Here is a 19,264-nt window from a genome sequence, read left to right as displayed (position 1 = left end):
TTTTTTGGGTGAAAAAGATGAAATTGGAAATTGTTGAGATAATTATAGAAACAAAAGTGGGCCAACCAAATGATGTTTATTATTGTGGAGTTTACTATATTCATGTTTTCACTTTTTTACTAGCCTCTATTGATAGTTTCACTTTTCTTGTTTGGTGAACAATGGCAATTGTAAAACAAGTTCAATTTTGGGAGAGAAACCAAAAATGTAAGGGAATGGTGCACTTCATATCAGATCAATCAAGTCACAAGTATATATATCAATGTAAGTTATCTCTGACGACTAAAGAGTCTACAAATTTTGACAAAAAGAGAGATAAAAAAAAAAAAAAAAGAGTCCTACAAGAAGCTGTTTTTTCATGTACTAAGGTCAGATGAACAGTGAATCACCTGTTGTGAAAGCGATTGTCTATTCATGTACTGCTTCTTTTAGTGCTCTTCTCTCATGTATAAAAGAAAATTTCAATCATTGGGATCAGTTATCCCACCTCCATGTGCTTCCAAAAAGAGTTTTGTGGTATGATCCAATCCAATGATATCTTTTACACATACATAAATACATTGTTTCTTCATCATTTCTCCATCTCTTTGAAAACCACTAAGCATGGGTTATACAGGCATACAGCCATAATCACATGGGTTTTAACCAGCTTTCTGATATAACCCTCCTATATTACTGCAACAGCATCCATTTACCAAGGAATTAAAAGAGAGAATCTCCCCAACTTTTGAATACCACCTTTTTACATCAGAACATAATTCCCCATGTTCAACAAGTCTGTTGAATCACCTACTTACTTTAATCGTCGACTCTAGCTAATCAGCTAATAAATAGTTAGGCAGATTTGGTGATACACATAGACTAAACTCTCTTACGCCATAGACTTAGCTCTTTCCTCTACATCAAAGAGATTTCTAGTCAGATAAGGGACTCTTAAGTGTAATCTAAAGGCTGTTTTGGGTTAAGAGGATCCATTGCTCAGGTACTATAGGTAGTGAGACGGCTATAGCTTGGTTATAACTTCAGAGTAATAGAAAAGCAAATTTCCATTCTACAATCATTTAAGTGGATGCTTTGTCAAAAAGAAGCTGTCGAAACTATCTGCGTAAGGCACCAAAGTAGTAAAGCTAAATCTTGATTGGACAGAAAGTTTGCATAACAGAGATGGAAACAATACTAACTTATCATGACCACTCACTACCTATATATGTTCGGGTTGTATGCGCACATGTTCCAATTTTGAGTGCAGTAGCAAGTGCTAATCTTTAAGGCAAGTGCATTTGTTGACTTGACAGCATAGGTTGATAATCAACAGGTAATGCAAAATGTGTTTTTAAGCTACTTTCATTTCGATCTTACTTAGCCACAGCTGATTTTTGAAGGGCCCATGAAGATTCAGAAAAGATACTTACCTGTTGACTTGAAGACCAATCGATCTCCGCTCAATGGTTTAGTGGCTCTGTAAGTGGGAGAGGGACCCTCAGCCATGTGCCATTATCACTAGTCTTTGAAGCTTTCGGCTATAGTTAAGATGCTCAGTGGCCTCCTCCTGCATTAAGGGTTTGTCCTGCAATAAAAGTTTTGATCATAACAAGACTTAAAGTACAGTTTCTGAATCGACTGCTCAACTTTTCCCCTGAAATCTATCTGATATCTATGCTTTTTTAACAACTTCTAGGGGCCGGCCAACTTTTTCTGCAACAGCATTATGGAAGACTGTTACAGATAGCATGGATTAAAATTCCACTAACAATGCTTTTAACATGGGAAGAAAACTGAAAGTCTTTCCTCTGAAAAAACTAAACATCTATTTCAAACAGTTGCTTACACTATTGTTTCAGCATGTCCAAACATTCACCTGAGTCCTTCACCAATACAAGGTATCCGTGCAATGTGCCAGCTTGTGCTCAGAAAATTCCTGGAGAATGAAATCTGAATAAGCTGTAAAGGGAATCAAACCCATCACAATATATCATTAAGTTTATCACATCAGTTTTTGTAACAAGTCCTCCCTGCAGCAGTTTCACAGGGAAGAAGCTGCGAAAATTGGAACTGAAATCTATGAAGCACAAGTGTCAAGCTAAATTTTTTTGTTTACTAGAAGTTACTTCACAAATAGGGTACATTGAGCATGAAAGACTACGTAGTTGATAGAAATCTTTAGATTGTTGTGGTACACCATCAAAGAACCCAAGATCTAGCTACGTACATACTCGCATTCACAAAATAAATCCTGCTTTTGGAGCTAACTAAAAGGTCAGGTAGTCTTTTTGGACTTGTCAGCTTCATCTGCTGGGGCTTCAGACTCTGCTTTATTCTGCATAACTTGCTGCAGACCCTCATGGTAACCTTTAATAAAGCTTGTAAGAGCATCTTTATAATTAGAAGCTCGTGTCATGTAAAGACGATGTAAAGCAGGCCTTAAAGTCTCCATGCCACCTCTTGCAGCTACCGCTGTATAGAAGAGTAACAGAACAAAGAATGAAAAACAAGCGATTATGAATAAAAGGATAGACATAGATCATACATGATGAAGTCAATAAACTAATGCATGCTGCAGTGAATATTAGCTGGGAAAAGCACTTGTCAATATCAATAGCAAACGTTTGGTGACACCAAAGGAGAATATAAGTCAGATACATATAAAGTAGGCAATAGCTTCTTACCAAGATCTTCCAAAACAGAGGGCTCGTTCTCTGCCTCTTTCGCTTGTTTTTTAGGCTCAGCATCCCCTTGCTTCTTGTAATCATTTGGACGAAGTTCAGGACCTATATCTCTTACCCAGCTTGCAGCATAAAGCCTTGAAGCTTCCTTCAACACCTAATCACAACCATGAATATTTCACCCAGTGATTAGCACTAAATTTACTATCAAGTAGAGAAGAAAACACCAATTACTCTGAAAATAGTGAGACGTGGAATTACAGACTTCTTCTAGAAAGGACGAACCTTTTTGCTCAAACTAGAGAATTGTCACATTTGTGTTTCAGATATTCCACAATATACATAAATGAAATCACACACTTCCAGATTCTGTATCATCTCAAACATCTGCTGATTAAAGACCTAATCGAGAACACATTCACTCTAAATTGGACAAAAAAACTAAATAGAGCACAAGAAAATCAGAGCACGAAAAAATGCGAACTTTGTTTGTCCTTGAAAGAAAATTTTGATTCCCCAGATCCTCTCAATAGAAAACTACCGGAAAATTCAAATAAAAAAGAGGAAGAGAGAGTGAAGGAAAGCTCACGAGGAATCGCTCGTGCCAAGTCAATTTGCGGCGTTTAACGACGTGAGGAGGATCGGGAAGTGATGAAGGTAAGACGATTTCTTTCAGATCGTAACAGATGTAATCGGAGACCTTACGATACACAACCTTCAGCTTCATCTTTCACTATCCCGGACAAGAGACAGTCGCCGATCGCAGCTCAGTGTACTCAGCCTCTCTTGAGCTTACCGTCGCAGGTTTAATCTATTCGAGACGTCTTATAAGGTTCGGTTTAGGATTTGGTTCACAGTGATAATTATTTAATTGCTCGGTTTATCCGATTGTAACTAAAAAAGCTCTTGTTCTCCGGTTTAGTCGATGTGTACTTGAGCAAACCTTATATTTTTCTCCACAAAACCGACAATTTACCAAATTTACGTCAAACAATCTTTTTTAGGAAACATCAGCCAGCAAATTAATTACAAAGTAAACCAACAGATTGGCCGGTTCAAATTCTTTTACAAACCACAGAAGTTTGGAACACTAGAGATCGTAACATCGAAATAAGTAACCCAAAAAGTTCCAATCGATCAAAATGGAAATTTTGTTAAAAATTATTCTCTACTTATATGATCAGATTCAAATTCTTTAGAACATGATATATATTTCTTCAAATCATTGTCTCTACCAAATAAATGAGTAACAAACTAGATGTATATTTGTACATATTCCATTATGACTCTATAATGAAATGTAAAGCACACTTAGACCAAAAGGGTGCATCGTGCATCTTGCAGCTTGATGACACGTTTTCAACACGTTCGATAAACAAAGCAATTTAACAAAACTCATAACACCTACACATACAAAACTTGAGGACTTTTCAACCAAACACTCTCTCCCTTTGACAACAAAAAATGTCGTTTTCAATTTTGTTTTTGTTTTACAGAGTATTATTTTGTACTTTGAATGCAATTTTTAAAGCAAATCTGAGTTTTAACCTTATTCATTAGATAAAGAAACTGTTTTAGTGTATTAACTAAGGGTATAACATAAATTTACATATTTTGCTTACTTTGACCACTCTTTACAAGAGAGAGTAGCATTTAACTTTTTATTTTGTATCCCAATGAAAACAACTCTAGTAGTATTTTATAATGGTAATAATTTTATATTTCGTAAAATAGTTAAGACGTGACGTCGTCGCTAATCACAAACCGGAAGATGTGAAGACGACGAACGTGGGATCAAGGAAGCTTCCACCATGATGATAATTAAGTAATTATTTGCTTTAATTTACTTTAACAAACAAAAAATTATTTGTTTGATTCCTTACTCAATATGAGTTTAATTTTAAGAAGAAAAAAACAAGCGAAAATTAATAGCAGTCATATATATATATAGCCATAGCCTTAGTTTGACGTCTCTCTCGTGTAGAGAAAAAGAAGAAGACTTGTTCAAAGAGAGAAAGAAGAGATCACACACAACATGGATCATCATCAACTCTTCTCTCTCTGCTCATTTTCGTACATCTTCAAGATCAAGAAACATCTCTTCGTCAGCCTCTTTTTACTTAGCCTCCTCATATTCTCGACCGTGGTCGTCGACGTCATGCCCTCTCTTCGTATCGGATTGTTGTCATCGTCATCATCGCAAACAGTAACAAAGGAGTGCGATTACTCCAAAGGAAAATGGGTTCGTCGAGCATCATCATCATCATCATCCGTTAATGGATTGTTTTATGGCGAAGAGTGTCGCTTTCTTGACTCTGGTTTTCGTTGTCATAAGCATGGAAGAAAAGATTCTGGTTATCTTGATTGGCGATGGCAACCACACGGCTGCGATCTTCCACGGTAACAAATTGTGCTACGTCATCACTCTACCTTTTTCTTTAAACTCGAAAATATATTTCTTGCTTAAACCTGAAGTTATATTGATTCCATTGCAAAAGTTACAAGCTAAACACTAGAGATTAGGGTTTGGTTCACTTTCTTCTGACTAAAGAAAGTTTTGCTTTCTCTTAAAAAAAAAGACTTGAAACCTTGTTTTAGTAATTCTCTTAAATGATCACTGGTTTTGTGTTTTTGGCTATTGAATGGTTTAGATTTAACGCAAGTGATTTACTTGAGAGGAGTCGGAACGGGAGGATAGTGTTCGTGGGAGATTCCATCGGAAGAAACCAGTGGGAATCCCTTATGTGCATGCTCTCACAAGCAATACCTAATAAATCTGAGATCTATGAAGTAAATGGGAACCCTATAACTAAACACAAGGGCTTTCTCTCCATGCGATTCCCTCGGGAAAACCTCACTGTTGAGTATCACAGATCACCCTTTCTTGTCGTGATTGGTCGGCCACCGGATAAATCACCGAAAGAGATCAAAACCACAGTGAGAGTTGATGAGTTTAACTGGCAGTCGAAAAGATGGGTCGGGTCAGACGTTCTGGTCTTCAATTCAGGGCATTGGTGGAACGAAGACAAAACTGTGTTAACGTATGATAAATCCCTCAGCTTCTATGATCAGAATTCGACATTCTCTTCCTTCTTAACTGAGTTTATTTTTGTGTGTGTGTGCAGGGGATGCTATTTTGAGGAGGGAAGGAAAGTGAACAAGACAATGGGAGTAATGGAGGCATTTGGAAAGTCTTTGAAGACATGGAAGTCATGGGTCTTGGAGAAACTTGATCCTGACAAGAGTTATGTCTTCTTCAGAAGCTACTCTCCAGTGCACTACAGGTTAGGACAATTCAGATAAATGCTGTTTTACTATCGTCTTGAGAGACCGGGGTCTTTAAAGGTTTTGATGAATCTATGGTTGTTTCAGAAATGGGACATGGAATACCGGTGGTCTATGTGATGCAGAGATTGAGCCTGAGACTGATAAAAGGAAGCTGGAACCTGATGCGAGTCACAATGAATATATCTATAAAGTAATTGAAGAAATGAGATATCGACATAGTAAGGTTAAGTTTCTGAACATTACATATCTGACAGAGTTTAGGAAAGATGGTCATATTTCTCGGTATCGAGAGCAAGGCACTTCTGTTGATGTTCCTCAAGACTGTAGCCACTGGTGCCTACCCGGTGTACCAGATACATGGAATGAGATCCTCTATGCGCAACTCTTGTCAATGAACTATAGAACAAAGTGATTCCTTGAGGTAAATACTGATTTTATGTTTCTTGATCTAGTCATGATTCTGGTTCATCAATGCCTTCTTCAGGCTCAGTTTCATTTGTTTGCATTTGCTTGACCTTCTCGAGCTGTCTCAACAGGTTCAACCTTTCGGCTCCGTAGGTCGAAGGTATCTGAACAAAAAAGGAAAAAAGTGTTCTTTATCAACTTGATTGAAGAAATGTACAGAAGAGAAGAAGCAAGTAAAAAAGAAAGCATTACCAAGCCTGGCACATATCTCTGAATTGCAGCAAGCATAGCCGCATGACCAACTGCTGTGACCTGTTAGACATAAGTGCCCATTAGATTAGTTCATAGACTCAGACATATTGTAAATGTTAAGGTAGATGTAATGATACAGTGATTGGTATTACGGGATTTTGTACAAAGAGCAACCATCAATAGATCAGCATAAAGTTGTAGAAAACAGAAACGGTGTTATGAAGATGAACAACCAACGAGAATGGAAATATGATATTGGTAAATTTGATAAGGTTAGTATTTACTCACAGGAAGAAGCATAAGAACACCAATGGGAACAACTGATGCTAAGTCGGTCATGGTTCTGCGTAGTGCTTTCTTTTCTTTCTCTGTTAATTCATCTCCTACCACAGACCTCCGAAGGAGCTCCATAGCAGCAGCTGAATCAAACGCAAGAAGCTGAGTACCCTGCCACACGTCCTGTCAGAATATCCCGTAAAGTGCAATGTTAGTAACTATGTAGTGAAGTAGAAAAATAGTGAAGGAACAAAGCTGATTAGAAAACGCTGATTAGAAAATGCTGATTCGATCAATGAAACCGAAGATGTATATGCCATGAGGCGTGGAATGACATTCATACCGTAGTGGCATCTTTAAGTTGGTCAAGAGTTTTCTCAATGACGTTTTCTTTCTTTGAGCTCTGAACCAACTGCACACCTTTCGTACTGCTGCTTGATTTAGGCAGATCTTCAGAGGTTCGTCCCTGCAGAACATAGAGATATTTAGAATATTTACTATATAGAAACAAATCAAACATCTAGCAGCAGCGTCTGACTGCTACTTACTAACCGACTCATCTGTACTTCCTTGGACACGCTTCTCCAGCTCTATCAGTTCGTTCCTTAGAAGTTCGAACCGATAGATCTCATTGGGGTTGGAATCCACATTATCTACATTTTCTCTGGATTTCTCAAAATATTTATCTGTCTGCATAATGTAAAAAAATGTTAAAACCTCTCACCATACAACAAACTGAAAATGGTTGGATCAAACATAGCATGGAGACCAAATTAGAGATACCAAGAATGGACTGAGAAAACGAAGAGTACTAAGCAGAAATAGCCCCAAGTATAAGATCTGAATATGCTTTAGTATAGAACATAAGATAAGACAATGAAGCATACCAATGACTCGGGGCCAGGCTTCCCTTTTGGAGTACGAACAAAGAACCCCCAGAATCCACTATCCCTACTAATGTAGATGAAATACAATAAATTAGTTTCCACAACCAGAGGAATACAAAAAGGAACCTACGTTTATAACTCAAAAACAAAGAAAGAATTATTAACTAAAAGAACAAGCAACATACCTTGTGCCTTGATCTACAGAATTTATTGAATTCTTTGGGTCTTTTCCTCTTAGATACTGGCTTTGTTCCTCAGAGTACTCCTGAGAGTCACTGTCACCACCTCCCTGTATGAACCATATAAGGTTTTAGTCTTCCACAAACGTTTCACAAAATCAACTGCATTTTGCAATGGTATATTTCTCATAGTATAAGCATCCAGTGAGACTATGCTATGGACAGTTTACCAAGCTCCATCGTAAGTACTAAGATATCAATCCTAACTGCATCAAAAGGAAAAAAATCTGTAACAACAACTACAAACCTCTTGGAGGGAAGCTGCTTTGGCTCTGAAAGATGCCTCTAAAAATTCAGCCTCTTTCTTGAGCTTCCTTATCTTTTCTAGGTCAGAGCAAGCAGCTTTTATTTGCTCTTTTCCAGAAGATGAGCTTGATGCATGCAACTGCTGTAGCAAGCTTTCCAGTCTAACGAGAGCTCCATCTACACTCTCTAGAGCCTGAGAAATAACTGCTGTTAGGATCTATAGTACATCTGAAAGTCAACGGAGTTGTTAGCCAAACAACTGGATTCAGATAGTGTACAGAAAAGTGAATGGTTTCATGACTAATTCATAAGAGTACAAACCTTGTCAAATGAGCTTGACTCTCCATCAGTTGAGGATGAGGTCATGTCAATAAAACTCGCTTCTGTTACAGCCAAACTGCATCACACAATCCAGTTGCACACAGCCAAATTACTTGATTGTTAATTAAAAAAGTATACTCCACAACAAGGGATACAAGAATGCAAAATGCATAGGGATGGATATGTAAGGCGTTCTAAAGATGGATACACGAAGCTTCTTTCTACAGAATACATCGCTCTTCATGAGCTTACCTTGATATTCCCAGTTCTTCCTGGCACTGGATTAACTTGTTGTGCCTAAAACATTGAGAATATGAATCAATATGATCACCAATTACTTTGTTTTTCTCCAATTTATTTTATAAACATGTTGTCAAATACCCCTTGGATAAGAATTTTGCTGCCTTGACATTAGAAGGATTCTCAGGCCATTTGCTGTACTTAATAAAGCTCTGTAGCCAATAAGAGCAAACATTCAATATCTGTGGAAGAGCATCATAATTAGGTGGCCCTTGTGGTCTGCTTTTATGCCCGTGTGATTGTTCGGCTGGCTGGGAGTCCTTTCTGGCTGGATAGAAAGGAATCCAATCTAGTTCTTCACAGACAACCTACGCTATAGAATTCCATGATAAGATTTCAAACTGGTAACTATATATTTTCAACCAGTGATGGTATGATTTATGCCTACCTCTACATACAACTGGTAAGAACTGATGGCTGAAAGCTGAGGATATTGTAGGAGACTTCCCCCAATGAAGTGCCTAAATAAAGAAGATCTAAGTGATAGGGTGTATCAAAGAGTATGGTAAGCAAACAGAAGAAAAACAATGAGTCACCTAACAAGGTCTTCCACAGGATTCTCCAGCGAACTGAAACCATTTGCAGCTAAAAAAGACTGGGTGCTCTTGCCCAAGGCAATGAAGAATCCAAAAATAGCTAAATCTCTATCCAAAACCTGCAAGGCATCACCAACAAGTCATGATAAGCTCCCAAGATATTTCCAAGCAAGTCAACTTTTATTACTGATTTCAACAATCTAAACACTCTATGAGTTATAAAACTAAAAGATAAAACAGATTTCTGTTTCGATAAGTGCCACTCTACGAAGATCCTAGATAGTGTCATTTACGTTTGCAAACTGTTTCGGCTATGTTCTTTATAATCTAAATAGCACTTATAAGAAAAGGTACAGCAAATGATATATCCAATGATTTCAACATGGAAGGGTGGCTGTGTCATAAAAATCCTTCCCTTGCCCATAATTCTTTAATGTTTTCAAATAGTACGAGCTCACATCCATACTGTACAGAGATTCTAAAAGCTGTTCAGATATGTCCTCTACAAGTTTCTATTCATTACCTCTATACTTTCAGACGTTATTAATCTTGACCATATTTTCTCCCGATCAATAGCCCTCAGCAGTTGGTTTTGTATAAGATCTACCCAGAAGACAACCTCATCTGTATCACAGTCACTTTTTACTCTGCATGCTGCTGCCCGAGGTCCAAAATGAAGAAGAAATTCTCTGCGAAGACCAAGGGTTTTCATTGAATGATAGGTCTGAGGAAGTGGAACAAACCCAACAAATTTGTCCATCAATCTCCCTGTAGTATCTGGAATCACAGAAAAGAAGGGCGGGCACGAAAGTTTTGTTGGGCCAAGTTTTGTCACTGCTGCGATGCAATTCAGCACAAGCATGAGAAGTGACACCTCAATCTCATTGCTTGCAGCTGTGGAATTGCTTTTGACATAGCTGAAATGAAACATAAAGCTTCATCACTTTCCAAAAACCTCAAAGTCAAACGAGTGTTTTACAGAACGTACTCATATGAAGAGAGTAAAAAGAAATGACATACACAGAAGTAGCAGAAACAAATCGTTGGTCCCCCTCAAAACAATTCACAAAAGATGTCACCGCCGAAGGAACTTGCCCAGACCAAAACCACTCATTGGCTTCAGGATGACTGGAAGATAGTTTATCCCGCATCATACTATCAAGAGGAGCAGCTTGGCGTGATAAACTGCATGATGTGATTATTTAAACATGATAAAGAACCATGAAGCAGCAACAGACGATTATAATTAGACAGCAGCTGAGTTTTAAAAAGATTCAAACGTTGGTGAAAGGAAACTCTTTGGAAGAATAATAATCAAACCAATACCGCATAAATCCGAAAACTAATACTTTGTTGCATTCTATTTCAAACAAAATAACAAAAATTTCTACTAGATCAAGAACACAAGAAAATGTTGACAATCCAGTAACGCTGCATGCCATAGTTCTTAGGCCTTAAGTAAGTCGTGCAGTACCTCCTTTGTACAAAGACATTAAGATCATCGTCTCTATTGTTTCCTCTAGATGAAACCTCATTTGCAGCTTGTAGTAAGCAATACACGGAAGCCTGAGAATGATAAACAGAAGAAATCCTTAGTGTAAGCTAAATGTGCAATGGGAAGGGAACTTTTTGTTCTGGCCCAGATTTCCTAATCATGGTACCATGAAAGTGCAAAGAAACCAACTAATGTAAGCACTAGGAAGGAGGACTGATGTTAGAATGGTACAGACCTGATAAGAAAACGTCTTAACCCATGCATTTCTATCAACTCCGAGCCAGGCTGCTGAAAACCATGGTAATCTCGAAGAAGATATCTTCTCTTTAAGAGCCAGTTCAAAAGTCCTGGCAGCATCATGCAAAGACTGAATAAGTTCACCACAGCTATATTCATCTTGTAGTGATCCACTGAGTTTGGCCCTCATCTCCTGAACATCATCGCTAGCTCTTGACCCATTAACAGCCACTCCATCTTCAGCAGATGCAAGGAGAAAAGGCTGGGTAGTCCTCCGTGAACTCATTTTCTTGTTTCCAAAAAGTTTTCTCTGAAGAAAGTAGTTCTTATCATCATAGGTCACAAACAATTGAGTCCTGGAATTTCCGCAGCAGTTTGATATATAATCCAATTGTAGCACTCTTCTGCACGAAATCAAGGTTCCAACGGACATCCAAGGGTTTGAACAGCTACAATACCACGATTAATCAGAAAAATTCCACGAAAAGAGCATAAAATCGAAGATTATCGAGAGAAATGTAAGCTATTGGTTTACCTTGACGGTACAAGACCCGGCCGATGAAACTTAACTGCCATCTACCATGTAAGCTTTACGAATAATCAGTTGGGAAATGTCTTCTACAATTTTTGACTGGTGATATAATGAGATTGAGATGAGAGAACCAAAAAAAAAAAACGAAAAAACGCTGAGCTCGAATTTGATGCTCGAGTTTTTTTTGGGGAGGGAGAAAGAGATGATGACGTGGCATGGCCAGGATCTTTATCCGTAGACGTGGAGCTCACAAAATTCACTCAATCGAACGGACTTCTCCATTTGTAACTGACATCCAGTCATATCATACCACGTATGTACCTTTCTGCTGCTCGCTGTAAGATTATCATTTCCCACCTCACTTATTTCAATTTTTATTTTTAGAGAAATAATAAGTTAGTGTTTTTAGTTATTCTTTAGTTCCAAGCAATCAGTGAATGATTCATAAGATAATAAAGAAGAAAGAGCAAGTAGGAAACTAATAACCGAAGCTTGCTCATCTCTTACACATGCACACAAGTAAAATCCAAGAAACATAGCAACAGCAGTGTCCAGCAATTTGCTATCTTCGATTTTGTTAGTCGCTTTTCGATGTTTCGGTTGTTCTAGTGGCAGCTATTACGGCTGGATCAGGCGGTCCTCTAGCTATTGGATAGCCACCACCACCACCAAGAGACTGCTTCGCCTTTGCGTAGTCCACAAATATCGTCCGGCCGTTTAATTGCTGAAAGAAACTGTCTTTTGTTATCATAAAGAAATAGTTTTAAGCAAGTGAAAGCAGCAAGACAACAACAAACACAGTATACCTGTCCGTTGAACTCCATCAAAGCTTTCTGAGCTTCGTCAGCAGAAGCAAATGTCACGAAACCGAAACCTTTTGATCTGTCAGAGACTCTGTCCATAACTATTTGTGCTGATAAGAACCAGACAAAAATATCTCAAAAACTCTCAGATATACAATAAGCAGATCAAACACATGTGGGATCGATATTCATCTGATACCTTCAACAACTTGGCCACATTTGGAAAATGCCTCAGACAATCCTTGCTCTGTAGTGCAAAACGATAATCCTGTAAACAGAATCGAATTATTGGGAATTAAGCATTATTGGAGATTGTAAATTCAAAATGTTCAGAAAGTAGAGAACATCAGGTTCATAATCAATTTACTACAAACCGAACAACATGTGAGCACAAAAAGACCAAAGTTTCACAGAAACATGGCTTTGAAGAGAAACACAAAGTAAAAAATCAAAGCCATGAGAAGAAATGGTTACTGGACAACAGTGAATAGAATAGCTCGCAGAAGAAAATAACTTTCAAGACTTACAACATCATTACAGAAGAGATTTACCAATTTTCAATTAAAATGAATCATATTCAACAAATTTGCATCCGCTAAAACCTTAAAATTCTACAGCCTAGAAATGGATTGTATTAATCACAGATTCAAAAAGGAAAAATGAATAGAGAGTTACCACCAATAAAGAGCTTGGAAGCAACACCACGGCGTTGTGTGAAGAAACATGAGGCGGAGGAGTTTATTAAGCAGACGGATTTCAGGTGCCGGCCACCGATCCTTGCGAGCGCCGCCATTAAAATTTATGCGTCGCGAGAGGACTGTTGGAGAGACTACGAATAAGCATGTCATGAATCGGCCAATATGGGCCTGGCCCGGTCCATTTGGAGAGGGAACGGATTTATTGTATGGATATAATCCAGAGATGGGACAAAATCAAAACTAATCTATACGCTTAAGTTAACTAACAGATTTTCAAAATTTAAACAAGAAAAAGTGACAATTAACTTCCATTCATTTTGCTGTCTTTCCAAAAATCAATACAAAACAGAAAACAGAGTCACCAAGAGCACACAAATACAAAATATAAGCTTCTTCCATATAAACATTTCACACAAATACTAATTAAACCCTTGGCAATGCTTCTTCTTGCGCTCAAAGAGTCTGTATTGTTGACTTAGGGTCGTTTGAGAGAAACACCGGAGATAACGACAAGGATGGCTAAAAAGGTGACAGAGGCAAAGGCAGAAACCACAGCTCCGCTCGTTTTCTGACAGAAATCTCCAAACTGTTGGCAGATTGGAAGCCAGTTTGTGTTCGTATTCCCATTGTGTGCCAAATACACTATAGCCGCTGCCGCGGAAGCAGCTGCAGTGTCCAAAGCCAGAGCCGCCTGTACACATCAATAAGAAAACAGAGAATTGTTTAATTTCTGTATAAACTATAGCATCAAGAGTTTGAAGTATTGAGGAAGATGAGTACAGTGTCAAGAACAAGCAAGAGAAGTCTCGGAGCGACGGCTAGAGGACGAACAATTGTGACGACTGAGAAGGGAAGTGACAGGACAAGGTAACCTGCAACTATTGCAATGGCAACGACAAAGAACCTGAAAGAAAAAAACAGAAAGTTAGATAACTTAGTACCCATGGAACACAAGATGAAAGAAGAAGAAAGAAATATTGTGAGTCATACTGGAAAGTTGGAAGATCATCGTAGCTAGCTTCGAACTGCAAAAACTGAGTGAAGAAAGGGAGTGTCTCGTCACTAGTTCCCATTGTGGCAGCAGCAGCTAAGGCAGCTACAATGGCAGCTAAACGGAGAAGGAAATCGAAAATGGAAAGGCCTCTCTTGTAACCTCCAGAGCCAGTGTGGTCTCTGGCTAAACCGAGGAGAGGAGCTTTGCCTTTGATGACTGAGCTAGACTCTGCAGGGACATCAACGGCGATTGAGTCACTCTTCATCTTTTCTCTTTTAACTTTCTCAGTGTGTTCACCAATCTTCTTGAAGTACTTGTTTGGGGGGAATGGTACTGGATGCTTTTGCTGTTGTGAGTGTATGGCTTTTATAGGGTTTAGGTTCTGATGGTGGACTTTGTTAATGGAGTAGAGAAAGAGTAGTTGTTGTTTTGTTTTTCCCTAAGATATGGAGTTGGCAACAAAATTATACAAGTCAACAAGTAACTAAAATAATAAATAATAATTGGATCAGCAGATCATATATCCCTAAGTCAAGAGACTCTTATCAGTTGGTGGTGCATCCACCGTATTATTATTATTATCTTACCAAAAAAAGTTGAAAAACTTTATTCCAACTAATCAGTAGATCAATATAACCAAAAGGGAAAAACCCAAAGAACTAACAAAACCCATTCGCTAATAGTTCAAACGATGAGCTAAGTAAATGACCTTGAGTTCGACTAGAGCACTACAATTCAACTGTTAAAAACTCGCTCTACTTCCCAATTTGAAAGTGCGAAGAGGAAAAGGTTGTCGTTGTCTTAACTTAAGCATCATACCCATGCTCAGCATAAACGGGTTGTCGTTGTCTTAATATTGGGTTTGGGCTACTGCATACGTTGGGCTTCTGGCCCAAAGTCAACTAATCTTGGAATGATGTTTTTTGGGGCTATATAAGATGGGTAGGGTACGGAACACACAATCTACTTTTGAGTTCTCTGGAGCAGCTTTGGTCTTTTCTCTCTTCAGGTTTTTTTTGTTCTCTCTCTCTCTCTCATTCATTACTATAAATCCAGCTTGTTTAGTTGTTTGATTGTGAAGATTCTTCGTTTTAAACTTGATGTATCGCATATTATCATCCGATTTAGGGATTTGAGTATTTATGTCTATGTTTTCTTTTCGTATGAGTAGTTACAGCTCGCGATCCAGATCCATATCCAGTCATGGCGGGTGTAGTAGCAAGAATTGTGGAAAAGTTTGGTAAACGTGATATTTGGTATCGAATATCGTTGATATCAATTCCAGTCTCTAGTGTCCTAATAGTACTAGGGAATATGGAGCTTGCTCGTATCAGAGAGGAGAAGAAGCTTTTGAAGGAGAGGTTTGATCAACTGAGGGCTAGAGGAATAATCAGAGATCAGTAATCCAAAAGTGTGTTTAGGCTTTGTTTTTTTGTTTCTTTTCTATGAATTTAATTTTTTATTTCTCCTTTCCATGAATTAACCAACTCTATGTAACGAGATGATTTATTCTTGTCTCTCTAAGACTCGAGATGATTCGCTATTGATAAAACTTCTATTATTCTAACATTTTTATTGCAAAACTATTTTTTCAACTATTCTCTACCAAAAGTACAATAAACATACAAAATTCAATCCAGAAGCGTGTCATACCTTTGTGCCTTTGTGTCTTTTCTTGGATTAAGATACTGCTTTTGTTACTCAAGAGTGTACTCCGGAGAGTCAATGTCACCACCTCCCTGAGTGAACGTGAACCATATGATGTTTTTTTAGTCTTTCACACATGTTTAATCAATCCAAACGCATTCTGCAATTCTTTGTTTCTCATAATGTAAGCACTCTTTGAGACTCATGCCAACACTTCGTAACAAGTGCTTGAGATTGGTCTATGCTATGGTCAGTCTAGCAAACTCAAGTGTCAGTACCTAGAATATCAATCCTAACTGCATCAAAGGAAGACTCTTTCTTATTTTATCTAGGTCAGAGCACGCAGCTTTTATTCGTTCCTTTACAGATGATGAGCTTGATACATGAGACTACAAACCAAATGGAAAAAACCAAAGAACTAACAAAAACCAATCGTTAATAGACTAATAGTTCAAACGATGAGCTAAGTATATGACCCTGAGTTCGACTAGAGCATTTAACTTCTATGGAGGATAATTCCCAGTACGAAAATAATAACTGTAGACTATATAGGGAAAAGAGAGTAGTACTCTGGAAAACTTGTGGAGGGAAAGAACGGTCATGCCTCGATTTCCCAGCCACGCTTGGCCAGATCTTGAATCACACGCCTCGCAGCTTCTACATTATCGTTAAGAGGAGAGTAACTCCACTTCTCACACATCTTGAAATATTAAATCCATGTAGAAGCTAGTGTCAGGATTTATCGGAACATAAACAAAAAAGAGAAGGGTGTCTCGGAGTATAGCTATCATGTAAACAAAAACAAAAGACTTGAATAGAGTTATCAGAATTACATCTTCTTTGCCGGTCAAAGGTCGAACAGCTCCTCTACCATGGAGAGTCTTCTGGAAGTCAGAAAATTTCCATGTACACCGTTCAGCACCCACAACATAAACGGGTTTCCTGTGTAGAGAATGAGATTTTGATATCATTTTAAGAGTGTGAAAAGGAAAAGATTGTCGTTTTCTTAAACATACCCGGTACTACATGCCTCGCTCAACATACTTATAGAGTCAGCAGTTATGATAAAAGTATTGGCTAAAGCTAGATGTCCCAAATGCGGATTAGGGTCTGAGAAATGGATGAAGAGAAAACATCAAACTTTGCCACAGACAAGTTGAGAGTAAAAAGCCGTTTACCTTTTCCATCCCAAATGTAGACCTTAGAGTTAGAGCTCAATTCTCCAGTTATGACTTCTACAACCTGTAGAAAGATCGAGTATATGATGACCATCCGCTCCCCATGATCGTGACATTCTAAAGAGACTTTTACAAACCTTCTTTGGTGTTCTTCTTGAGAAAGATATTCTTAGGCTTCCACAGCTCCAGAGGATACTCTGAAGCATACCACACAACTGTTTAGCAAGATCAACACCATACAAACAGTTCCCTATAACAAATTAACAAAAAAAAAACGTAACCGCAGTTACAAATACAGATCGATAGAGTATATAAAATACAAAGAGGCACAATGTGTTTACTTGTAGGTCCTCCAATATTAACTACAACCAAAGGCTTTGGCAGCGAAGCAAACTCGTTTTTCCATTCCGATGTAGCATTTCTTAGAGTAGAAGCGTCGGCGTAATGAAGAGCTCCAGTAGTGAGAAACTGGATTTCAGAATTCAAGCTTGTTACTAGCAACAGAATGACAATGCCTTGCCATCAAATCCATTTTAATGAACATTGCAAAAGACACATACCACATTTCTACCTGGATGTTCACGTGGAGTTACCCATGGTCTGAGAAAGAAAGGAATTTGCCTCTTCCCTTCAGGTGTTAAAGAAAAATAATCGTGTTGAGGTGTGATCACTAGATCAAATCTCTCAAGATGCGACCTTGGATGTTGCACCTGGAAAAACAGTAAACAAGAAGAATCAAGTTATAACAAGGAGAAAACAAAGAGTATGAGGCCAAGATTTGGCAGTTGCTGATATCAGTCACATGGAAAAATCAGCTAAAACCTTCATATAAAACAAAAAAAGCTATAGAATTTGTTGTTTTTTTCAAGGGAAAAGACTTAACCTGAACAACAAAAACATTTTCCATAGCCAGTCGTCTTATTGAGCTTGCGACGGAAATAGTATCACTACCAGACGCCACGACTAACAACGGGCCATTCCTGTGATAAGGCAGACGACAAGTAACTCAAATTCTATGTAAAGAGATCTCAAAATCAAGCAGAGGAAAATTTGAACAATACTTTTCAAACGTTTTACGAGCCATAGCAGCAATCTGCTTCGCATCATCTACTTCAAACACATTCGTGATTCCTACAGCCATTTCCAGGGAAACAAATTACTGCCAAAAATCTCATTTTTCAAACTGTGAATAAAAGTTGAAGGTTGTACCAGTAGCGTTAATGGATAATCCGGCACAGATAGTGCTGATAAAACGATGAATTCGTTTGTAGAGAGAGATAGGAAGCCATTGAAGGATTCCACCTCTTGGTTTAGCTACTCTCTGAACAGGAAAAAACAAACTCAGAAACATTGAAAATGAAGAAGCCAGAAGAGGAATAGTGTTTTAGACGGAGATTACATAATAGAGGTGGCGATCGAAGAGGCCTAAGGATCGAAGGAGACCGATGCATTGATTCTCCGCGCCGGCGCAGCCGTTTCCGATCAGAACTGCTCGTTTCACCGTGCGGAAAACACATCCTTGGAGATTCTCCGATAAACCAGTGACGGCCAGTTCCCGTGGCTGTGTTCGTCGCATTAGAGGTGAAACTTGAAAGGAAAAGAAAGTTCAGTGACGAGAGGGATTCCTGACGAGAGTGATGACGACTGACCAGCTAGACCAAACCGAAGTTGAAATCAGAATAAATCGAAAATCAATTTGAACCGGGAATCGGAACGAATTAAACCTTCTTCAGCTATTTCAAGCGTTCTAATTTTTTTACGATTATTAGCAAGTTGATTTCTAAAGAGTTTTAAAATTTAAGATTCTAACTCTTGTGGATTTCTATATTTTTACTAAATTAAATTATTGTATTATTTGTGTTGATAATTTTGTAATTCTTTCAAAAATTTGTGTTATTGGTTTGTTGATTTTCTAACTCTATTTCATTTTTTTTGGCTATTAAAAGTTTGAGTATTTTCCGTTGCAATTTTGTCAAATTCTAGAGCTACTGGAATATAAGTTCTTTATATTTTCAGTCATTAACCATAATTTTCTGTTGCAATTCTCTCTCAATTTTATTTTTTCAAAATGTTAGTGAAATCTTTCTTCGCTAGGCTACGACTGATAAATTAGTTCATCGAGAAAGAGAATACTTGATTTTTTGCTTAGTATCAGTAGATCCACATATATATTGCTTCAATTTTGCTACATGATGATGTTCATTTCGAATTGATAAGTTTTGAGTACATTTCGTACCAATTGAAACTTACGACTTCTCAATTGTAAT

The 19,264-nt window shown here is 38.0% G+C and overlaps 7 protein-coding genes and 3 long non-coding RNA genes across 18 annotated transcripts; 4 read left to right on the top strand and 6 right to left on the bottom strand.

Moving 5' to 3' along the window:
* The first annotated feature begins 422 nt into the window (after positions 1-422).
* On the top strand, positions 423-736 carry AT5G01245. Its single transcript, NR_142491.1, has one exon. It is a non-coding gene; the product is annotated as an other RNA (long non-coding RNA).
* Positions 737-1,363: 627 nt separating this feature from the next.
* On the top strand, positions 1,364-1,641 carry AT5G01235. Its single transcript, NR_142490.1, has one exon. It is a non-coding gene; the product is annotated as an other RNA (long non-coding RNA).
* A 214-nt stretch (positions 1,642-1,855) lies between these two features.
* emb2735 (embryo defective 2735) lies at positions 1,856-3,520 on the bottom strand. Its single transcript, NM_120706.5, has 3 exons — positions 3,253-3,520; positions 2,667-2,820; positions 1,856-2,454 (listed from the first exon to the last, which is right to left on the bottom strand). The coding sequence occupies exons 1-3, from the start codon at positions 3,388-3,390 to the stop codon at positions 2,258-2,260; spliced, it is 489 nt and encodes a 162-aa protein (NP_196242.1). The 5' UTR covers positions 3,391-3,520; the 3' UTR covers positions 1,856-2,257.
* A 1,074-nt stretch (positions 3,521-4,594) lies between these two features.
* On the top strand, positions 4,595-6,842 carry TBL9 (TRICHOME BIREFRINGENCE-LIKE 9; the record flags this gene model as incomplete). 3 transcript variants are annotated; one of them, NM_120705.3, is made up of 5 exons in its annotated part: positions 4,595-5,063; positions 5,315-5,704; positions 5,789-5,947; positions 6,036-6,372; positions 6,488-6,842. In NM_120705.3, the coding sequence occupies exons 1-4, from the start codon at positions 4,699-4,701 to the stop codon at positions 6,361-6,363; spliced, it is 1,242 nt and encodes a 413-aa protein (NP_568164.2). In that variant the 5' UTR covers positions 4,595-4,698. The 3 variants fall into 3 exon arrangements, with proteins under 3 accessions (NP_568164.2, NP_001331517.1, NP_974739.1); NM_203010.1 differs by lacking the exon at positions 6,488-6,842 and having other exon boundaries at positions 4,739-5,063; positions 6,036-6,401; NM_001342861.1 differs by lacking the exons at positions 6,036-6,372; positions 6,488-6,842 and having other exon boundaries at positions 4,649-5,063; positions 5,789-5,966.
* AT5G06220 (LETM1-like protein) lies at positions 6,127-11,868 on the bottom strand (the record flags this gene model as incomplete). 3 transcript variants are annotated; one of them, NM_001203310.2, is made up of 18 exons in its annotated part: positions 11,681-11,868; positions 11,144-11,594; positions 10,888-10,979; positions 10,434-10,598; positions 9,937-10,330; positions 9,414-9,532; positions 9,266-9,338; positions 8,959-9,185; positions 8,733-8,855; positions 8,578-8,653; positions 8,258-8,449; positions 7,957-8,060; positions 7,772-7,835; positions 7,437-7,574; positions 7,228-7,350; positions 6,897-7,067; positions 6,609-6,668; positions 6,127-6,520 (listed from the first exon to the last, which is right to left on the bottom strand). In NM_001203310.2, exons 1-18 carry the CDS (start codon positions 11,719-11,721, stop codon positions 6,404-6,406), a joined length of 2,730 nt encoding a protein of 909 aa, NP_001190239.1. In that variant the 5' UTR covers positions 11,722-11,868. The 3 variants fall into 3 exon arrangements, with proteins under 3 accessions (NP_001190239.1, NP_196240.2, NP_001330150.1); NM_120704.4 differs by having other exon boundaries at positions 7,772-7,838; positions 8,830-8,874; positions 8,959-9,029; positions 11,681-11,833; NM_001342860.1 differs by having other exon boundaries at positions 6,404-6,520; positions 7,772-7,838; positions 8,830-8,874; positions 11,681-11,833.
* Positions 11,869-11,894: 26 nt separating this feature from the next.
* AT5G06210 (RNA binding (RRM/RBD/RNP motifs) family protein) lies at positions 11,895-13,321 on the bottom strand. Its single transcript, NM_120703.3, has 4 exons — positions 13,156-13,321; positions 12,680-12,748; positions 12,484-12,590; positions 11,895-12,401 (listed from the first exon to the last, which is right to left on the bottom strand). The coding sequence occupies exons 1-4, from the start codon at positions 13,271-13,273 to the stop codon at positions 12,255-12,257; spliced, it is 441 nt and encodes a 146-aa protein (NP_196239.1). The 5' UTR covers positions 13,274-13,321; the 3' UTR covers positions 11,895-12,254.
* A 124-nt stretch (positions 13,322-13,445) lies between these two features.
* Positions 13,446-14,636, bottom strand: CASP4 (Uncharacterized protein family (UPF0497)). The gene is made up of 3 exons (NM_120702.2): positions 14,169-14,636; positions 13,959-14,082; positions 13,446-13,869 (listed from the first exon to the last, which is right to left on the bottom strand). Exons 1-3 carry the CDS (start codon positions 14,435-14,437, stop codon positions 13,654-13,656), a joined length of 609 nt encoding a protein of 202 aa, NP_196238.1. The 5' UTR covers positions 14,438-14,636; the 3' UTR covers positions 13,446-13,653.
* Positions 14,637-14,987: 351 nt separating this feature from the next.
* AT5G06190 (uncharacterized protein) lies at positions 14,988-15,981 on the top strand. 2 transcript variants are annotated; one of them, NM_001203309.1, is made up of 3 exons: positions 14,988-15,181; positions 15,344-15,572; positions 15,879-15,981. In NM_001203309.1, the coding sequence occupies exons 2-3, from the start codon at positions 15,376-15,378 to the stop codon at positions 15,913-15,915; spliced, it is 234 nt and encodes a 77-aa protein (NP_001190238.1). In that variant the 5' UTR covers positions 14,988-15,181; positions 15,344-15,375; the 3' UTR covers positions 15,916-15,981. The 2 variants fall into 2 exon arrangements, with proteins under 2 accessions (NP_001190238.1, NP_568163.1); NM_120701.2 differs by lacking the exon at positions 15,879-15,981 and having other exon boundaries at positions 15,080-15,181; positions 15,344-15,736.
* Positions 15,160-15,364, bottom strand: AT5G01205. The gene has a single exon (NR_142487.1). It is a non-coding gene; the product is annotated as an other RNA (long non-coding RNA).
* On the bottom strand, positions 15,711-18,654 carry AT5G06180 (fission ELM1-like protein (DUF1022); the record flags this gene model as incomplete). 4 transcript variants are annotated; one of them, NM_203009.3, is made up of 12 exons in its annotated part: positions 18,397-18,636; positions 18,207-18,318; positions 18,059-18,128; positions 17,881-17,977; positions 17,558-17,707; positions 17,339-17,465; positions 17,135-17,247; positions 16,998-17,061; positions 16,836-16,929; positions 16,653-16,761; positions 16,389-16,519; positions 15,711-15,911 (listed from the first exon to the last, which is right to left on the bottom strand). In NM_203009.3, exons 1-11 carry the CDS (start codon positions 18,571-18,573, stop codon positions 16,418-16,420), a joined length of 1,215 nt encoding a protein of 404 aa, NP_974738.1. In that variant the 5' UTR covers positions 18,574-18,636. The 4 variants fall into 4 exon arrangements, with proteins under 4 accessions (NP_974738.1, NP_001330530.1, NP_568162.1 ...); NM_120700.3 differs by lacking the exon at positions 15,711-15,911 and having other exon boundaries at positions 16,147-16,519; positions 18,397-18,654; NM_001342859.1 differs by lacking the exons at positions 15,711-15,911; positions 16,836-16,929 and having other exon boundaries at positions 16,052-16,519.
* Between the last annotated feature and the right edge of the window lie 610 nt (positions 18,655-19,264).

This window comes from Arabidopsis thaliana, chromosome 5 (genome assembly GCF_000001735.4).
Source record: "Arabidopsis thaliana chromosome 5, partial sequence".
NCBI lineage: Eukaryota > Viridiplantae > Streptophyta > Magnoliopsida > Brassicales > Brassicaceae > Arabidopsis > Arabidopsis thaliana.
The sequence above is the reverse complement of the archived record's forward strand: the minus strand, read 5'-3'. Positions and strand labels throughout refer to the sequence as shown.